We start from the raw sequence: 18,730 nt of genomic DNA on the forward strand, positions 1-18,730 counted from the left end.
TAACCAATCGGAGGACGTATTAGGGGCCGCCCCTTAACCAATCAAGACAGAGGATTGGAGATTAGCTATGATTGATCCGTCATAACGAGAATGAGGGGAATAATAACATTGCTTGATACAAAGGCATTGGAAAACCCAGAGATTTCACAATAGTCTCAAATTACTCCACTTACCGATGAGTACAGATGGGCATTATGATCTTTGCTTCAAACCCAGCAGAAAAACACCATTCCTACCAACAGCAGCTTTAAGTCTAAAACGCTGTCCTTTGGCTCTCGATTGCATCACAAATTGTATACTTTTTTTGTGATCCAAGGGACATCTGAAGAACGGGTAACTTGCAAACATGACTGACCATGACTACAGCTTAAAAGTCCTCCAAGAGGCGTGTGATGAGAGTGACATTGAAGACATAGAAGTGGTCTACCCTAGACTCTAAGGGTTGCAGGAGAAAGCTACCCCAAAAAGCCGAAAGATTGACAAACAGACAGTGATTCTAAAAAACTTTGAAAAACGTATCGTAGCAAATAGAAAGGCCATAACAGAGAACAAAGAAGAGATGGTTGTGCCTGGAAAAAGAAGCAATGACACAAAAAAAAAACAAATTCCCTTAAAAATGACTGTCAGGAGCATGCCAGTTATAAAAGAAAATCGAATCTGAGACTGACTGGATTACCCATCATTGGGATCCTCACGAGAGTGGTGGCGGTGTCAGAGACGGTGGACACTGTCCACTGACTAGGAAGGAAAAACGACGCAGCTACCACCAACAAAGGGCATCCACCATCTAGTTTGGGATGAGGACTGTCCGAGATGATGTTTGGAAAAGATAGAGAGAATGTAGAATGAAATGTTATTTGACCCTAAACCCTGATTATAAATTATCTGAATATCTGTGCAGTGTTAGAGATACAAAACAAAGATGTATCCTGACCAAATACAGGCTGAGTGACCACCAGCTAGCTGTAGAGACAGGGAGACACAGGCAGACATGGCTGCCCAGAGAGGAGCGTCTATGTGCCCACTGCTCTACAGGGGACATAGAGACAGAGATGCACTTCCTCCTCCACTGTAGCAAGTTCTCTTTACTAAGAGATTCCCACTACAGGGAAATTACTAAAATAGTAACAATCTTCCCAACATTAACCCCAGAAGAGAAACTGTCAGTTCTCCAGGGGGAAGGGTCAGCAGCTCCTCTGGCTGCTAAATATGTGTCTGCCTGTCACAGCCTGAGGGACGCACCATCCCATAATATTTGATTTTGTGAGGACATTGAGATATGCTGTATGGATGACACCATTGTTCATTAATGTGTATAAAATATGTATATAATGAATATATATGTAATGAATATAATATGTAATGAATATATATGTAATGAATATATATGTAATGAATATAATATGTAATGAATATAATATGTAATGAATATATACGTAATGTATGTGTATGAATCTTATGTGCTTTGGCAACAACATGTCTTTGTTCATGCCAATAAAGCAAATTGAATTGAATTGAATTGAGAAGCGAGGGTGTATAGTGAGATGCATATACGCTTCATGGAAGACTTTCTAAAGAAGACAGGCTGTGGCCACTGGTGCAAGAGGCAAGGAGAAAAGGGAAACGAGCACTTCTGACAGAAGGCTTTGCACTGATTAACAACCAACAGGTAGACCCATAATAAACAACGTCATAAGAAAGAAAGAAAGGTACTTTATTAATCAATCAATTCAATTTGGGTTTTTATATACATACAAATGCACACACATGCAGTGAACATGCTTAGGGAGAGATGTCAGAGTGAGGATACTGCCGACAACCAGCGCTCCCCGAGCAGTTAGGGGTTTGGTGCCTTGCTCAAGGGCACCTCGGCAGTGCCCAGGCAAGTGAACCAGCACCTCTCCAGCCACCAGTCCACTTGCCAAACTTTGTCCATACTGGGACTCGAACCGGTGACCCTTTGGTTCTCAAGCCAAGTCCCTATGGGCTGAGCTACTGCCACCCCAGGTTTTACATGTGTCCTGATACATGTTTTAGTTAATCATTTGATGTACAGTTCAGTTTGTGATGATTGTTTTCACAAAATGTTTAAAAGAATTCATTAGAGGACAAATGCTACTCATTATATTCCAAGCGCTTTTCCAAAGGTAATTTAATTTTCTAAATTTTATCTTTAATTTCTTTAAATACATGGGGGCTGAAAAATAACGTGAAACGTAAGGCAACTTTTATTTTCTGTAAGGAGCAAAAGGTTGATATAATTTTCTTGCAAGAGACTCATTCAGTGGAAACACTCAAAGTTTTGGAAGCAGCAATGGGGACTCTGTTCTCTTCAGTCATGGAACTTCACATTCAGCTGGAGTGATGATTTTGTTCAACAGCTTTTCTGGTAAGATAATTGACCACATACGTGATTCTGATGGACAGAATCCATACTTCTAATGGTAGTAATAGAGTTTAATTATGTCAATTATATTTGTATATGGATATAATAAAAAAAAACACATAACAAATATTCCTTTCACACCTGAGAAGGATGGCTGTGGATTGGATGGTAACTTTTAATTGCACAATCTGCTACCATGCACTACAACCACTTTATTCACCCAATATAAGTTACCTCATTCAGCTGTTATTTTATTTACTGTGTATTTCTGTTCTGTGACCACTTAACCCACTTTATTTATTCAGTATTATTATTATTATTATTATTATTTTTACACACTGTTTACATATTTTTTTTTCCAGTTGTACTTTATTTCTTGATGCACTGTGTTCATTCGACCCCTTTACCCACCCAGTATTACTCCCTTATTCTTTCTGTTGTTAAATATGTTTACCTCAGTTAATTTATTCTCCATCCAACGACAACCATGGCACATTTCCCACACTTCTTTTTCAATTTTAATTTTCAATTTATATTTTGGGATATATGGATGTACGTTTGTGTGAACGTGATAATGTATATGCAGTATTGCTGCTGTGCAGTTATTGACCTAACCTTGTTCTTAAACCACTGCTCTCTGGCCTTTTAATTGCCCCCTGGGGATAAATAGTGTATTTTGAATTGAATTGAATTGAATTGAATTGAATTGAATTGAATTGAATTGAACTGAACTTAATTCAATTCAATTCAATTCAATTCAATTCAATTCAATTCAATTTAATTTAATTTAATTTAATTTAATTTAATTTAATTTAATCTAATCTTATTTGACTTATAAAATCCTAATGGGAGGTGATTTTGATTTGGTTCCTGACCTCTGGTTAGATTGTCTTCCTTCGAGAGGGAAATGTCATTATTATGAAGAAACCATAACTAAACTTATCTCTGTATTGAATCTTACTGACTGCTGGAGAATGAAAAATCCAAATATTACTCAATAACCATGGTTTAATCCTGCTAAAAATGGTCAGTGCTCAAGTTAAATTACTGGTTAATCTCAAACAGCTTAATCGATAATGTATATAAATGTGAAATCTCAGGATCACCTTTAACCAACCACTGTGTGGTCACTCTGTTTATCACTTTTAATAATTCTAAGTCTAAACTTAAACCTTTATGGAAATTTAATAATAATCTTCTAGAAAATACTGACTTTTGCAAAGAAATTAAAGAATTGGTTCGAGAAATCTCTGAAATCGACACCTTTGAGCAGATGGGAATGGTTTAAATTTAAATCAAAGGAATCTGCAATTAAAATAGGCAAACATGTCAATAGACTGAGAAAACAAAAAAAAACTGTTTAATAAAAGAGATTAATCTATTATGTCATAAACCTGATTTACCAATGGAGGAACTTATCAAATTGAACAGCCTTCAAACTGAGTAAGATAACTTTTATTTAGAAAACGCAAAAGGACCTTTTGTTAGATCAAGAGCTAAATGGCTTGAGGAAGATGAAAAAATTCTTCATACTTCTTTCATTTGGAAAAACAAAGGCAAAACGTTACTTGTTAAAGATGTTTATATAGATAATGAAGGTAATGGCAATGAAGAAATTCGAGATTTTTATAAGAACTTGTTTAAATCCAATTTCTCAAAAGAGAATTGTCTCTTATTTTTTGAGAAAATTAGAGAATGTAATTTAACAATAGATAATGACTTTAACAATTAATGGAGGATAAACTGAGAATCAAGGAGTTAAATAGTGCAATCTTGCGGATGTCTAAGGGAAAATCACCTGGAATAGACGGGTGAACAGTAGAATTTTACTTATTCTTTTGGAAGGATATCAGAGAGCTGCTTTACAATGCATGTATGGAATGTATCTCAAATGGACACCTGTCTCCTACTATGAAACAGGGAAATATCACCTTGATCCCAAAGCCAAATAAGGATAAACTTATAGTGGATATCTGGAGGCCAGTAACATTAGTATGTAATGATTATAAACATTTTAGAACATGTATATTCTTACAGACTAGAAGATAATTTATCAAAAATAGTGATGAATGTCAGTCTGCTTTTGTAAAGGGAATAAATATCCACAACAACACCAGGCTGATACTTGATATGTTAGACTGCAGAGAATACATTGATAAAGAAAGCTGTGTTATTTCTGGACTTTTATAAAGCATCCAACAGTGTTGAGCAGTATTTCCTCTTAGAAGTCTTACACTTTTTGGGTTTTGATGAAAAGTTTTGCAGTAAAGATGTTTTATAATGATATTAACAGCTGTGTTTCTCTGAACCCTGGTGTGACCACCAGGTTTGAGGTATTACGAGGTATTCGTCAAGGTTGTCCTATCACTCCGAAACTTTTCATCTTAGCAACTCAGCTACTAACCATCCTTATTAAAAATAACGTGGATATAAAAGGTATAACAATCTTCAACAGGGAATTTAAAATAAGTAAGGTTGCAGATGAAACATCTATTTTCCTAAGAGATAAATCAATGGTGTCTAAAACTCTTGATACAGTTTCTTCTTTTTCAAATGCTTCAGGATTGTCACTAAACATAAAAAATGTGAGCTACTTCCAATTCATATAAGTCATGAATAAACTAATACTTCAATGTAAGTGGTATATGAAGTTAAATATTTGGTAAAAACAATATCCAAAAATGTAATTAGAAGAGAGGATTTAAACATAACAAACCGTATAGCTGATATGAAGAAATCTCTAAGTCATTGGTTAACCAGAGACCTTACTATCTTTGGTAGAGTCATTTTTATCAAAAACAGAAGGTATTTCTAAATGAATCTACCCTTGCCACTCCTTGCATGTTTCTCACAACAATATTAATAAAGCCAATTAAATTATTTTCCAATTCTTATAGAGAAATAAAACTCATTACATTAAAAGTTCACAACTTGTAAAAGAGTATGATAATGGGGGGGTTAGAGCCATTATTTTGAATCAATGGCTGGTACCTCTAAAATAAATTGGATAAAAGCCTGTTTGTCCCAGCCTGAGTCCATGTGGTTTCACATCCCAAGATCCTTGTTTAATAAAATGGGAGGCCTGGACTTTATTCTTAAATGTGACTTTGAGATAAACAAAATTCCCAACAAACTCTCCAATTTCCACAAACAAACTCTCCAGTTCTGGAAGATGATATTTACCCATAATTTTTCTCCTTATGGGAGAGACTATTTCATGATTATTACAGAGGGTTACATTCTCAGGTTTCAGAATTAGCAAATTTTATCACGTTGGTTAAAGCTTGTTCCAAATTCAATAAGTGGCCATTTTTTGACCCAAAGTTAAAGAAACTAATTTCAAGTGTATACACAAGATCTATCCAACAGCTGCCTTTATTAAGAAAATATTTAAATTTGACCCATTTACCTTCTGTAATGAGACTGAAGAAACTTTGGAGCACGTTTTTTTCATGCCATGTGTCTCAACTTTTTTGGCTTGACATTAAAAATTGGTTGTCGCTAAAAAGTGATAGTGTTCCTACTTTTAACTTCTCTGACATCCTCTATTACATGGATAACCTCAGTCCAATAGTTTCCGACACCATAAATATAGTTATACTTGGGTAAATATCATATACATTGCAGTAAGTGGAGAAGTAATAAATCCTCCTTTAGCTGCTATATAAATGAGTTCAAGATTTTGTTTTTATTGTTGAAGAAATGTAATTCAAATGGGATTGCAGGAAGGATACGTGGTGACTTCTCTGGCTTGTTTTTGTTTTGAATTATGTTTTGTTTTTTTTAAATAAAAATTCTCCTTGCTCCTTAGTTTTATTTTTTAGTGTGTGTTGTATGCCTGAGTTTTTTGTTTATTGATTGCATCTTGTGTAACTATTGATGGTTGACTCCCTCCCGGTGTTTTATGTATGCATATTTTACTCTGCTTATTTGGTTATGTCATATTTCGTTGTTTCGGGATTGTTGGAGATGTGCTCTTTGTGTTGTGTTTCCCCAGTATACATCCTCCTGGAGATATTTGTATATTACCAAATGTTCAATAAAACTTTTTTTTCAAAAAAGATAATGTTACAATGTTACAATGTCATTTAGCAGACGCTTTTATCCAAAGCGACGTACATACGATACGATAATGTCGCTGGTCTTAAATGAACAGGTGATGTGGTCACCGTAAGAACAGGTGGGTTTGTTTTAAAGGTGAACTCACTGAATGATTTCATTTTAAATGTCTCTGATTTTAAAATTGTGACTGAGCATCAAATATTTATTTACAGACTATTATTGAACTGAATTTAACACCTGCAACTTCATGTTTTTGTGATTTCATCAGAAAAAGAAAACCACAACCAGCTGATAGGAATATTTTTTTATTTTACAGAATTATTCTTTATTGATTTATTCTTCTCATTACATTATTATTTGTATTGATATTACAATAATTAAAGTTTAAGATAAATATATCTTTAATCAGATATGGTGTTCATGCTAATGCATGCTAATGTTCAGAAAGACAGAAGAGAAATGTTTACACTGAAAGTGTTGTTCGTTGGTTTCTACTGGTTCATTTGGTTCTGTTGGAAAAGACTCCAGCCAGTCGAGTCGCTCTCCAGCCTTCTCATTGGTCGTGGCTCTCTCTGGCCTTCTGATTGGTTGAGCTCCCACCAGCCTTTGATTGGTCAAGGCTCTGGGATGTGATTGGTCAGAGGGCATTCAGTCCTGTCCCTTCTAATTCTTTCAACTCTTTTAACGCCACGCCTTCCGATGAGACCACGCCCTCATCCACACCAGGACCACCCTCTTTCAACGACGTGCTCTCTTGGTTTTTGTGGGCGGGGCTTTCCCCAGACCTGGTACAGACAGAACTCAGTTATAGCTATCATTCTGCTTATCTAGCACAGCTACTAAAGCCATGTATTAATCAAGCGGCAACCTCCGGTCTAAAAATATGAGTCAATGCGGAAGTGTTAAAAGCTGCAGTTCATCGAGGATCCACTTGAGGCTGGCTCCGGAAGTACCGGAAGTCACATACACATGAATGGGAAAAAGACGATCTTTGCAGCAGAAATAAACATGTTTACAGCCTGCTACAAAAGATGAGTGTAGTCTGAATAGCTTATTTCTCAATGTCCTCTCACTGTGAGGGGGGTGAATTTTTTTCTAACGCAGCAATTTTGAAGATGTTCAGATTACTAGTCTTACAATGAGAGGCACAGCTGCCTGTGGGAACACTGTAGCTGTTGGCTAGGAGGCTCAAAGCCCGCCTCTTTACGTCACACTGGCTCGACAGAAGCAATATGGCTGCCACTGCCAATTGGCTTCAAAACAGCGTTCAGAAACAGATGGGTGACGTCACGGATACTACGTCCATATTTTATACAGTCTATGGTATTAATGTGTTAATGCATATGAGGCTATGCTTTACCAGCTAGCATGGCCAATGAATTCAAAGCAGCAATAGGAGGTAATGCAGTTGAAACAGCTAACATGCTGAATGATGCTAATGCTGTTTATTATCCAAACATAGTTTATTTAAACTAAGGACTCATAACAATACAACTGCTTGCTATTAGTTTACCATTTTTCCTCCACATCCTCAATGGTGTCCGGCAGCGGGATATCAAGCGTCTCAGGCAGGAAGCAGGCGAAGCCGCCAGCTAACACTGCCGCCCCCCCGTACACCACACTGGGGAGAGCAGGAAGCACCTGGACACAGGTTAAGTAATCATATATAAGCTAATTAGTTAGCATATGTAAGCTCAAAGGTGATCAGATAACAACTAACAGGTAAGCACATGTGAGCTGATCCTTTTTCAGCTAAACAGTGCTCATGTGCTGTGTTTGATGACCACCAGCGAGCTGTTTGATCAACATTTAAACCAAAGAGACATCCCATAATAACAAACATTAATAACCTGAACACACTTGTCACCTTTATGATGTCATCAGTTTAAAATAAAATTACAAACATCAGACACATTGATTGGATTGGTATTGATCATGACTTCATTATCATTATTAATTAATCATTAATTAGGAATTATGATGGATTAATCTGCTATTTTAAATTAATCATTTATTATTTATTAATTAAATGTTGCTTAATAACTAAATGATAATATCTATCACTTATTAAGAATGATTGATTATACATGAACAATTGATTATTGATTAACAATGGTTGTTATTGATCGTGAAGTAGGTCTCATTTTTAATAAACAGGGTCATATGATCGGTAAATAATAATCTATCAAATCTGAGGATGATCAATACAGCAGAACACAGAAGCAGTAATATTCAAAAGAATGAAGATCAATAGATTTGATCATGTATTGATCACACTTCAGTAAAATGCTGATTCTGCAGGGTTACATTAATGAAGATTGTATTGACTATTGCAAATATTTTGATTATTGGAAAACATATTAATTATTGGAATATATATTGATTATTGGAAAATGACTTAAATAATCGCCATTTGTTCATCAGCTCTGTGACATCACCTCGTCTAGTATGAGGACAGCGGGTGCTGCCATGCTGCCAATCCTCGCCATGGTGGACACGAAGCCCATACCTGTCTGCCTGAAAACACGGCATGCATCATGTGATCAATCTTTAACTGATCACAGGTGATCGGAGGATTTGTTATGTTGTTACCATGGAGATCGATTCACATCAGTGTTTGATTTCTAGATTTAAGCAACGAAAATACATTTCCCTAAAATGCATCACCTGTAAACCAATCACTGATCAATACTTATTACAACTGCCTCAGGTGAACACTCATCTGTCCTATTGTTTGCCTGCTCTTGTTACTGAGGCTAAGGTTAAAGCCCAGAGATCAGGACCACCTGTCTGAACCTTGGGAATGTTTTCCTCTCACACCTGCTGATCAGATGGAGCCTACAACTAATCATCCCCCAGATGTGACGTTGGATTTATTCAGCTCTAAGGTGAGACCACACTCAGGTAAATCTGAAGCTGCAGACTCACCTGATGACGGTGGGGTAGAGCTCTCCAGTGTACAGGTACACTGTGGTGAATGAGGCAGAGGTGAAACCTTTACCTAGACACGCCAGCGTGGTCCTGAGGGTCTGCATGTCTGTGGGGGGAGGGGTTCAGAGATCAGCTGATCACCTGATCACCTGTGTTTTATTGTGTGTTAAAGTGTATTGTTTTGTTGGTGTTCGTCACCTGAGGGGACGAAGATATTGGCGAAGATGATGAGGGCCGACAGGAACAAGCAGGCCGCCTGAGAGACCCTCCTCCCCAGGTAACTGAGCATGCCCAGAGCCAAAAGTTTGGCGGGAAAATCAACGAATCCAAATATGATCTGCATCAGGTAGATACTTACCTGAGACACCCCACAGCCAATGAGAAGAGAAAAGGTATTAGAACCAGCAGGAACAAAACGCAAAGTCGACACAAGTATGGGTAGACAAGTTTACAAGTGTGCAGGTAGACAGGTAATCAGGAGTACAGGTAGATTGGTAATCTGGAGTACAGGTAGACAGGTAATATGAGCACAGGTAGACGGTTAATCTTGAGTACAGGTATACAGGTAATATGAGTACAGGTAGTCAGGAGTACAGGTAGACATGTAATCAGGAATACAGCTAGACAGGAAGCCAGGAGTACAGGTAGACAGGTAGAGTGTAACATTCTTCTTGTCTGCTGAAACTTGATATCATGTCACAAAGATGGAGGTCACAACCATCCTTAATGATCTGAATATCAGGTATCAGGTGAATTAGGTGCACAGGAAGTTTTAAACAAGTGTCAGTTTACATGTAGCATTAATGCTAACTGAGTTACTCACCCCAAACTTCTGTAGATCCATTGCCAAACCATAGTATGCAAAACTGGTGGAGAACCTATGCACAAAATACAGATAGACAGGTAGATATTTGATCGACTTCTGTGTGAAAGGGAACTCGTCTGTGATCTACCACTCACAAAGAAGCAGGGGGGGCAGTTACAGGTCAGGTGAGCAGATTCAGGTGAGGAAATATTGCTTAGTTAATTTTGACTAATGGATACAGGCTGAATAAAGTTGAGTGGGTGCAGGTGGGATAACACAGGTGAGTGTAGATAGATAGATAGATAGATAGATAGATAGATAGATAGATAGATAGATAGATAGATAGATAGATAGATAGATAGATAGATAGATAGATAGATAGATAGATAGATAGATAGATAGATAGATAGATAGATAGGGTAAAGGTAAAGGTAAAAGTAGAGAAGGTGTGTTCTCTGACCACACAGCGACCAGACAGATGGAGATCCGTCTCATTCCTCGGGTCCTCAGCAGGTCATACGCAGTGTACGAAGAACGACTAGACTCAATTTCCTTCTTCATGTGAGAGTGCAGAACCTGCAGGTCACATGGTAACAGTCTAACCCTCGGGTTGGATTTCATACATCTTTTAGACAGACATGCAGGCAGGTAGTCAGACAGACAGATGGATGGTTACCTCCAGTGTTAACTTATCAACGACCTCATGTTTCCCATTGATTCGAGCCACTCTGTGTAGAGTCTTCAACGCGTCCTCAGACCTCTTGTTCAGGACCAGCCAACGAGCCGACTCTGAGTACCACCTGACCAATCACAAAACAGGAAGGTCAGGAACATCTGACCAATAAGAGGGCAGAAAAATATGACATTTTTTTTAAAGTTGACAATGACCAGCTGTAGGCGAAGAACAAGAACTGCGGGGCACATACGACCACCTGCAACTTCCTCCAGTCTCTTAGCCAATATGCAAGCCCCGCCAGGATCATCTGACCAAAGGTGAAGAAGAAGGACGTGAGCGTGCCCACTAAAGTCCTCTCTCTGGTTGGGATCCACTCCACCTCTGAAGACAGACAGGTACACAGATCATCAGGTGGACAGATCAACAGATGGACAGACAGACAGACAGTCAGGCAGGCAGGCAGGCAGGCAGGCAGGCAGGAGGACAGACAGACAGACAGATAGGTATGTACTCAGAGAGACTCCGTTGAGGATGACTCCAGACACCGCCATCCCACTCAGAAATCTGAAAACACAGTAGGCTGTGTATGAAGGAGAGAGGGCGGAGCTACAACCAAGCACACCCAGCTGCAAGTATGACCAGATGAGGACGGACCTCCTCCCAAACCTGTTTGAGAGCAGGGAGGGTAAGAGATCAGATCCTGATTGGTTTAGTTTGGTGAACACCTATGACGGGTGCTCTAGTATCACAAAGAGTAACCATTAAACTCGAACTGATTCAGTCTAATTATTTCCCAAGTGGGTTCCTACAGGTTCAAAACCTTTCTGGTTCAAAGGCAATGTATTCATAAGTTAAGTAAATGAGCATTTTTATCTCACCTGTCTGAAAGGCCCCCATAGATTATGGCTCCAGCTAAAACTCCACCCATATAGATGGTCTGAATCATCTGTTTCAGAGGACGAAGAGAGCACACCAGCTCCCACTAAGAGATAAGGAATCAACAAAGAAAAGGATAGTTCAGATTCAGTCACTACCTGAAAGTAAACTACATCCGCAGTAACCACCTAAAGGTCCCTTTAACCACCTGAAGATCACAGTAACCACCTGACAGATCACAGTAACTGCCTGACAGATCACAGTAACCACCTGACAGATCACAGTAACCACCTGACAGATCACAGTAACCGCCTGACAGATCACAGTAACTGCCTGACAGATCACAGTTACTGCCTGACAGATCTCAGTTACCACCTGACAGATCACAGTAACTGCCTGACAGAACACAGTAACTGCCTGACAGATCACAGTAACCACCTGACAGATCACAGTAACCGCCTGACAGATCACAGTAACCACCTGACAGATCACAGTAACCACCTGACAGATCACAGTAACCGCCTGACAGATCACAGTAACTGCCTGACAGATCACAGTTACTGCCTGACAGATCTCAGTTACCACCTGACAGATCACAGTAACTGCCTGACAGAACACAGTAACTGCCTGACAGATCACAGTAATCGCCTGACAGATCACAGTAACCACCTGACAGATCTCAGTTACCACCTGACAGATCACAGTAACTGCCTGACAGATCACAGTAACTGCCTGACAGATCACAGTAACTGCCTGACAGATCACAGTAACCACCTGACAGATCTCAGTAACCACCTGACAGATCTCAGTTACCACCTGACAGATCACAGTAACCACCTGAGAGATCACAGTAACTGCCTGACAGATCACAGTTACCGCCTGACAGATCACAGTAACCACCTGACAGATCACAGTAACCACCTGACAGATCACAGCTACTGCCTGACAGATCACAGTAACTGCCTGACAGATCACAGTAACCGCCTGACAGATCTCAGTAACCACCTGACAGATCTCAGTTACCACCTGACAGATCACAGTAACCACCTGAGAGATCACAGTAACTGCCTGACAGATCACAGTAACCACCTGACAGATCACAGTAACCACCTGACAGATCACAGTAACTGCCTGACAGATCACAGTAACTGCCTGACAGATCACAGTAACCGCCTGACAGATCACAGTAACCACCTGACAGATCTCAGTTACCACCTGAGAGATCACAGTAACTGCCTGACAGATCACAGTAACCGCCTGACAGATCACAGTAACCACCTGACAGATCACAGTAACCGCCTGACAGATCACAGTAACTGCCTGACAGATCACAGTAACCGCCTGAAAGATCTCAGTAACCGCCTGACAGATCACAGTAACTGCCTGACAGATCACAGTAACCGCCAGACAGATCACAGTAACTGCCTGACAGATCACAGTTACTGCCTGACAGATCACAGTAACCGCCTGACAGATCACAGTAACTGCCTGACAGATCTCAGTAACTGCCTGACAGATCTCAGTAACTGCCTAACAGATCACAGTAACTGCCTGACAGATCTCAGTAACCGCCTGACAGATCACAGTAACTGCCTGACAGATCTCAGTAACCGCCTGACAGATCTCAGTAACTGCCTGACAGATCACAGTAACTGCCTGACAGATAACAGTAACCACCTGACAGATCACAGTAACTGACTGACAGATCACAGTAACTGCCAGACAGATCACAGTAACCGCCTGACAGATCACAGTAACTGCCTGACAGATCACAGTAACCGCCTGACAGATCACAGTAACCGCCTGACAGATCACAGTAACCGCCTGACAGATCACAGTAACCGCCTGACAGATCACAGTAACTGCCAGACAGATCACAGTAACCGCCTGACAGATCTCAGTAACTGCCTGACAGATCACAGTAACCGCCTGACAGATCTCAGTAACCATCTGACAGATCACAGTAACCGCCTGACAGATCACAGTAACCGCCTGACAGATCTCAGTAACCACCTGACAGTTCACAGTAACCACCTGACAGATCACAGTAACCGCCTGACAGATCACAGTAACCGCCGGACAGATCACAGTAACTGCCTGACAGATCTCAGTTACCACCTGACAGATCTCAGTTACCACCTAACAGATCACAGTACCTGCCTGACAGATCACAGTAACTGCCTGACAGATCACAGTAACTGCCTGACAGATCACAGTAACCACCTGACAGATCACAGTAACTGCCTGACAGATCACAGTAACTGCCAGACAGATCACAGTAACCGCCTGACAGATCACAGTAACTGCCTGACAGATCACAGTAACCGCCTGACAGATCACAGTAACCGCCTGACAAATCACAGTAACCGCCTGACAGATCACAGTAACCGCCTGACAGATCACAGTAACTGCCAGACAGATCACAGTAACCGCCTGACAGATCTCAGTAACTGCCTGACAGATCACAGTAACCGCCTGACAGATCTCAGTAACCATCTGACAGATCACAGTAACCGCCTGACAGATCACAGTAACCGCCTGACAGATCTCAGTAACCACCTGACAGTTCACAGTAACCACCTGACAGATCACAGTAACCGCCTGACAGATCACAGTAACCGCCGGACAGATCACAGTAACTGCCTGACAGATCACAGTAACCACCTGACAGATCTCAGTTACCACCTAACAGATCACAGTACCTGCCTGACAGATCACAGTAACTGCCTGACAGATCACAGTAACTGCCTGACAGATCACAGTAACCACCTGACAGATCTCAGTAACCACCTGACAGATCTCAGTTACCACCTGACAGATCACAGTAACCACCTGAGAGATCACAGTAACTGCCTGACAGATCACAGTTACCGCCTGACAGATCACAGAAACTGCCTGACAGATCACAGTAACCACCTGACAGATCACAGTTACTGCCTGACAGATCACAGTAACTGCCTGACAGATCACAGTAACAGCCTGACAGATCTCAGTAACCACCTGACAGATCTCAGTTACCACCTGACAGATCACAGTAACTGCCTGACAGATCACAGTAACCGCCTGACAGATCTCAGTTACCACCTGACAGATCACAGTAAGCACCTGAGAGATCACAGTAACTGCCTGACAGATCACAGTAACCACCTGACAGATCACAGTAACTGCCTGACAGATCACAGTAACTGCCTGACAGATCACAGTAACCGCCTGACAGATCACAGTGACCACCTGACAGATCTCAGTTACCACCTGAGAGATCACAGTAACTGCCTGACAGATCACAGTAACCACCTGACAGATCACAGTAACTGCCTGACAGATCACAGTAACTGCCTGACAGATCACAGTAACCGCCTGACAGATCACAGTAACCACCTGACAGATCTCAGTTACCACCTGAGAGATCACAGTAACTGCCTGACAGATCTCAGTAACAGCCTGACAGATCTCAGTAACTGCCTGACAGATCACAGTAACCGCCTGACAGATCTCAGTAACAGCCTGACAGATCTCAGTAACTGCCTGACAGATCACAGTAACTGCCTGACAGATCTCAGTAACCGCCTGATAGATCACAGTAACTGCCTGACAGATCTCAGTAACCGCCTGACAGATCTCAGTAAATGCCTGACAGATCACAGTAACTGCCTGACAGATCACAGTAACCACCTGACAGATCACAGTAACTGCCTGACAGATCACAGTAACTGCCTGACAGATCACAGTAACCGCCTGACAGATCACAGTAACTGCCTGACAGATCACAGTAACCGCCTGACAGATCACAGTAACCGCCTGACAGATCACAGTAACTGCCAGACAGATCACAGTAACCGCCTGACAGATCTCAGTAACCGCCTGACAGATCACAGTAACTGCCTGACAGATCACAGTAACCGCCTGATAGATCACAGTAACTGCCTGATAGATCACAGTAACTGCCTGACAGATCACAGTTACTGCCTGACAGATCACAGTAACCGCCTGACAGATCTCAGTAACCGCCTGACAGATCACAGTAACCGCCTGACAGATCTCAGGAACCACCTGACAGATCTCAGTTACCACCTGACAGATCACAGTAACTGCCTGACAGATCACAGTAACTGCCTGACAGATCACAGTAACTGCCTGACAGATAACAGTAACTGCCTGACAGATCACAGTAACCGCCTGACAGATCTCAGTAACCATCTGACAGATCACAGTAACTGCCTGACAGATCACAGTAACCGCCTGACAGATCTCAGTAACCACCTGACAGTTCACAGTAACCACCTGACAGATCACAGTAACCGCCTGACAGATCACAGTAACCGCCTGACAGATCACAGTAACTGCCTGACAGATCACAGTAACCACCTGACAGATCTCAGTTACCACCTAACAGATCACAGTAACTGCCTGACAGATCACAGTAACTGCCTGACAGATCACAGTAACTGCCTGAAAGATCACAGTAACCACCTGACAGATCTCAGTAACCACCTGACAGATCTCAGTAACCACCTGAGAGATCACAGTAACTGCCTGACAGATCACAGTTACCGCCTGACAGATCACAGTAACCACCTGACAGATCACAGTAACCACCTGACAGATCACAGTTACTGCCTGACAGATCACAGTAACTGCCTGACAGATCACAGTAACCGCCTGACAGATCTCAGTAACCACCTGACAGATCTCAGTTACCACCTGACAGATCACAGTAACTGCCTGACAGATCACAGTAACCGCCTGACAGATCTCAGTAACCACCTAACAGATCTCAGTTACCACCTGACAGATCACAGTAACCACCTGAGAGATCACAGTAACTGCCTGACAGATCACAGTAACCACCTGACAGATCACAGTAACTGCCTGACAGATCACAGTAACTGCCTGACAGATCACAGTAACCGCCTGACAGATCACAGTAACCACCTGACAGATCTCAGTTACCACCTGAGAGATCACAGTAACTGCCTGACAGATCACAGTAACCACCTGACAGATCACAGTAACTGCCTGACAGATCACAGTAACTGCCTGACAGATCTCAGTAACAGCCTGACAGATCTCAGTAACTGCCTGACAGATCTCAGTTACCACCTGAGAGATCACAGTAACTGCCTGACAGATCACAGTAACCGCCTAACAGATCACAGTAACCACCTGACAGATCTCAGTTACCACCTGAGAGATCACAGTAACTGACTGACAGATCACTGTAACCACCTGACAGATCACAGTAACTGCCTGACAGATCACAGTAACTGCCTGACAGATCACAGTAACCGCCTGACAGATCACAGTAACCACCTGACAGATCTCAGTTACCACCTGAGAGATCACAGTAACTGCCTGACAGATCACAGTAACCGCCTGACAGATCACAGTAACCACCTGACAGATCACAATAACCGCCTGACAGATCACAGTAACTGCCTGACAGATCACAGTAACCGCCTGACAGATCACAGTAACCGCCTGACAGATCACAGTAACCGCCTGACAGATCACAGTAACCGCCTGACAGATCACAGTAACTGCCAGACAGATCACAGTAACCGCCTGACAGATCTCAGTAACCGCCTGACAGATCACAGTAACTGTCTGACAGATCACAGTAACCGCCTGATAGATCACAGTAACTGCCTGACAGATCACAGTAACCACCTGACAGATCACAGTAACTGCCTGACAGATCACAGTAACTGCCTGACAGTTCACAGTAACTGCCTGACAGATCACAGTAACTGCCTGACAGATCACAGTAACTGCCTGACAGATCACAGTAACCGCCTGACAGATCTCAGGAACCACCTGACAGATCACAGTAACCGCCTGACAGATCACAGTAACCACCTGACAGATCACAGTAACCGCCTGACAGATCACAGTAACTGCCTGACAGATCACAGTAACCGCCTGACAGATCACAGGAACCGCCTGACAGATCACAGGAACCGCCTGACAGATCACAGTAACTGCCTGACAGATCACAGTAACCGCCTGACAGATCACAGTAACTGCCTGACAGATCACAGTAACTGCCTGACAGATCACAGTAACCGCCTGACAGATCTCAGTAACCATCTGACAGATCACAGTAACTGCCTGACAGATCACAGTAACCGCCTGACAGATCACAGTAACTGCCTGACAGATAACAGTACCAACCTGACAGATCACAGTAACCGCCTGACAGATCACAGTTACCACCTGACTGAAGGCTATTTCCAAAGGCATTTATAAAAACTGTATCCAGGGTCAATACAAACATTGAAGGGAAATGTTATGTAATATGTTTCTGCTGTTACCTCAGAAACAGTGGTGGCGAGAAACTCGGCGTGGTCGAATGTCCATCCGTCCACACATTCTTCTGTCTCTAACTGGCTTGTGTTAGCTGAGCTGTTTGCAGTCAACAGTTGCCACTGAGGCTCAACATACCTACACAACAATAGGGGAACAGAAAGTGACATCAGAAGAAATGTGTATTCTCACAAACACAGAGAAAAAGTGGCCAAAAAACTGATTTTACCTCCGACAGCGGTCCAGTCTAGTTCCTGAGGGGTCCAGAGGGATGAATGCTTTCAACAGCTGCTTCTCATCAACCTGAAAATGCCAACCATAAACCATGTTCATCCAGCCATGTTCATCCAACCAACCGTGTTCATTCAACCAGCCATGTTGACCCAACCATGTTCATCCAACCATGTTCATCCCACTTGCTTTGATCAGCTGATTGATCAGTAAGTCTCTTCAGTCAAAGTCACAACAGGGCACACTGTCAGTCTCACCTGGTTGTTAAAACAGCTTCACCCTACGCTGTGAGACATGTAATGTTTAAGCCCTGTTCACACGGGATTAGTATCATCTGGGGACCTATGATCGCGTGTAATGAGAGTGAAGACATCTATGTATTTAATCCTGTGTGAACTCCCATCTGTAATCTGTAGAATTAAACTCCCAGAGCAGACAACCGACAATTTTTCAGGCCATA

General features: G+C 41.8%; 1 protein-coding gene across 1 annotated transcript; it reads right to left on the reverse strand.

Moving 5' to 3' along the window:
• Positions 1–6,795: 6,795 nt before the first annotated feature.
• oatx (organic anion transporter X) lies at positions 6,796–18,314 on the reverse strand. Its single transcript, XM_034683965.1, has 13 exons — positions 18,269–18,314; positions 18,048–18,177; positions 11,739–11,842; positions 11,372–11,526; positions 11,073–11,241; positions 10,861–10,984; positions 10,645–10,760; positions 10,203–10,257; positions 9,578–9,737; positions 9,377–9,485; positions 8,887–8,965; positions 7,962–8,089; positions 6,796–7,233 (listed from the first exon to the last, which is right to left on the reverse strand). Exons 3-13 carry the CDS (start codon positions 11,804–11,806, stop codon positions 7,086–7,088), a joined length of 1,311 nt encoding a protein of 436 aa, XP_034539856.1. The 5' UTR covers positions 11,807–11,842; positions 18,048–18,177; positions 18,269–18,314; the 3' UTR covers positions 6,796–7,085.
• Between the last annotated feature and the right edge of the window lie 416 nt (positions 18,315–18,730).

This window comes from Notolabrus celidotus, chromosome 5 (genome assembly GCF_009762535.1).
Source record: "Notolabrus celidotus isolate fNotCel1 chromosome 5, fNotCel1.pri, whole genome shotgun sequence".
Lineage (NCBI taxonomy): Eukaryota > Metazoa > Chordata > Actinopteri > Labriformes > Labridae > Notolabrus > Notolabrus celidotus.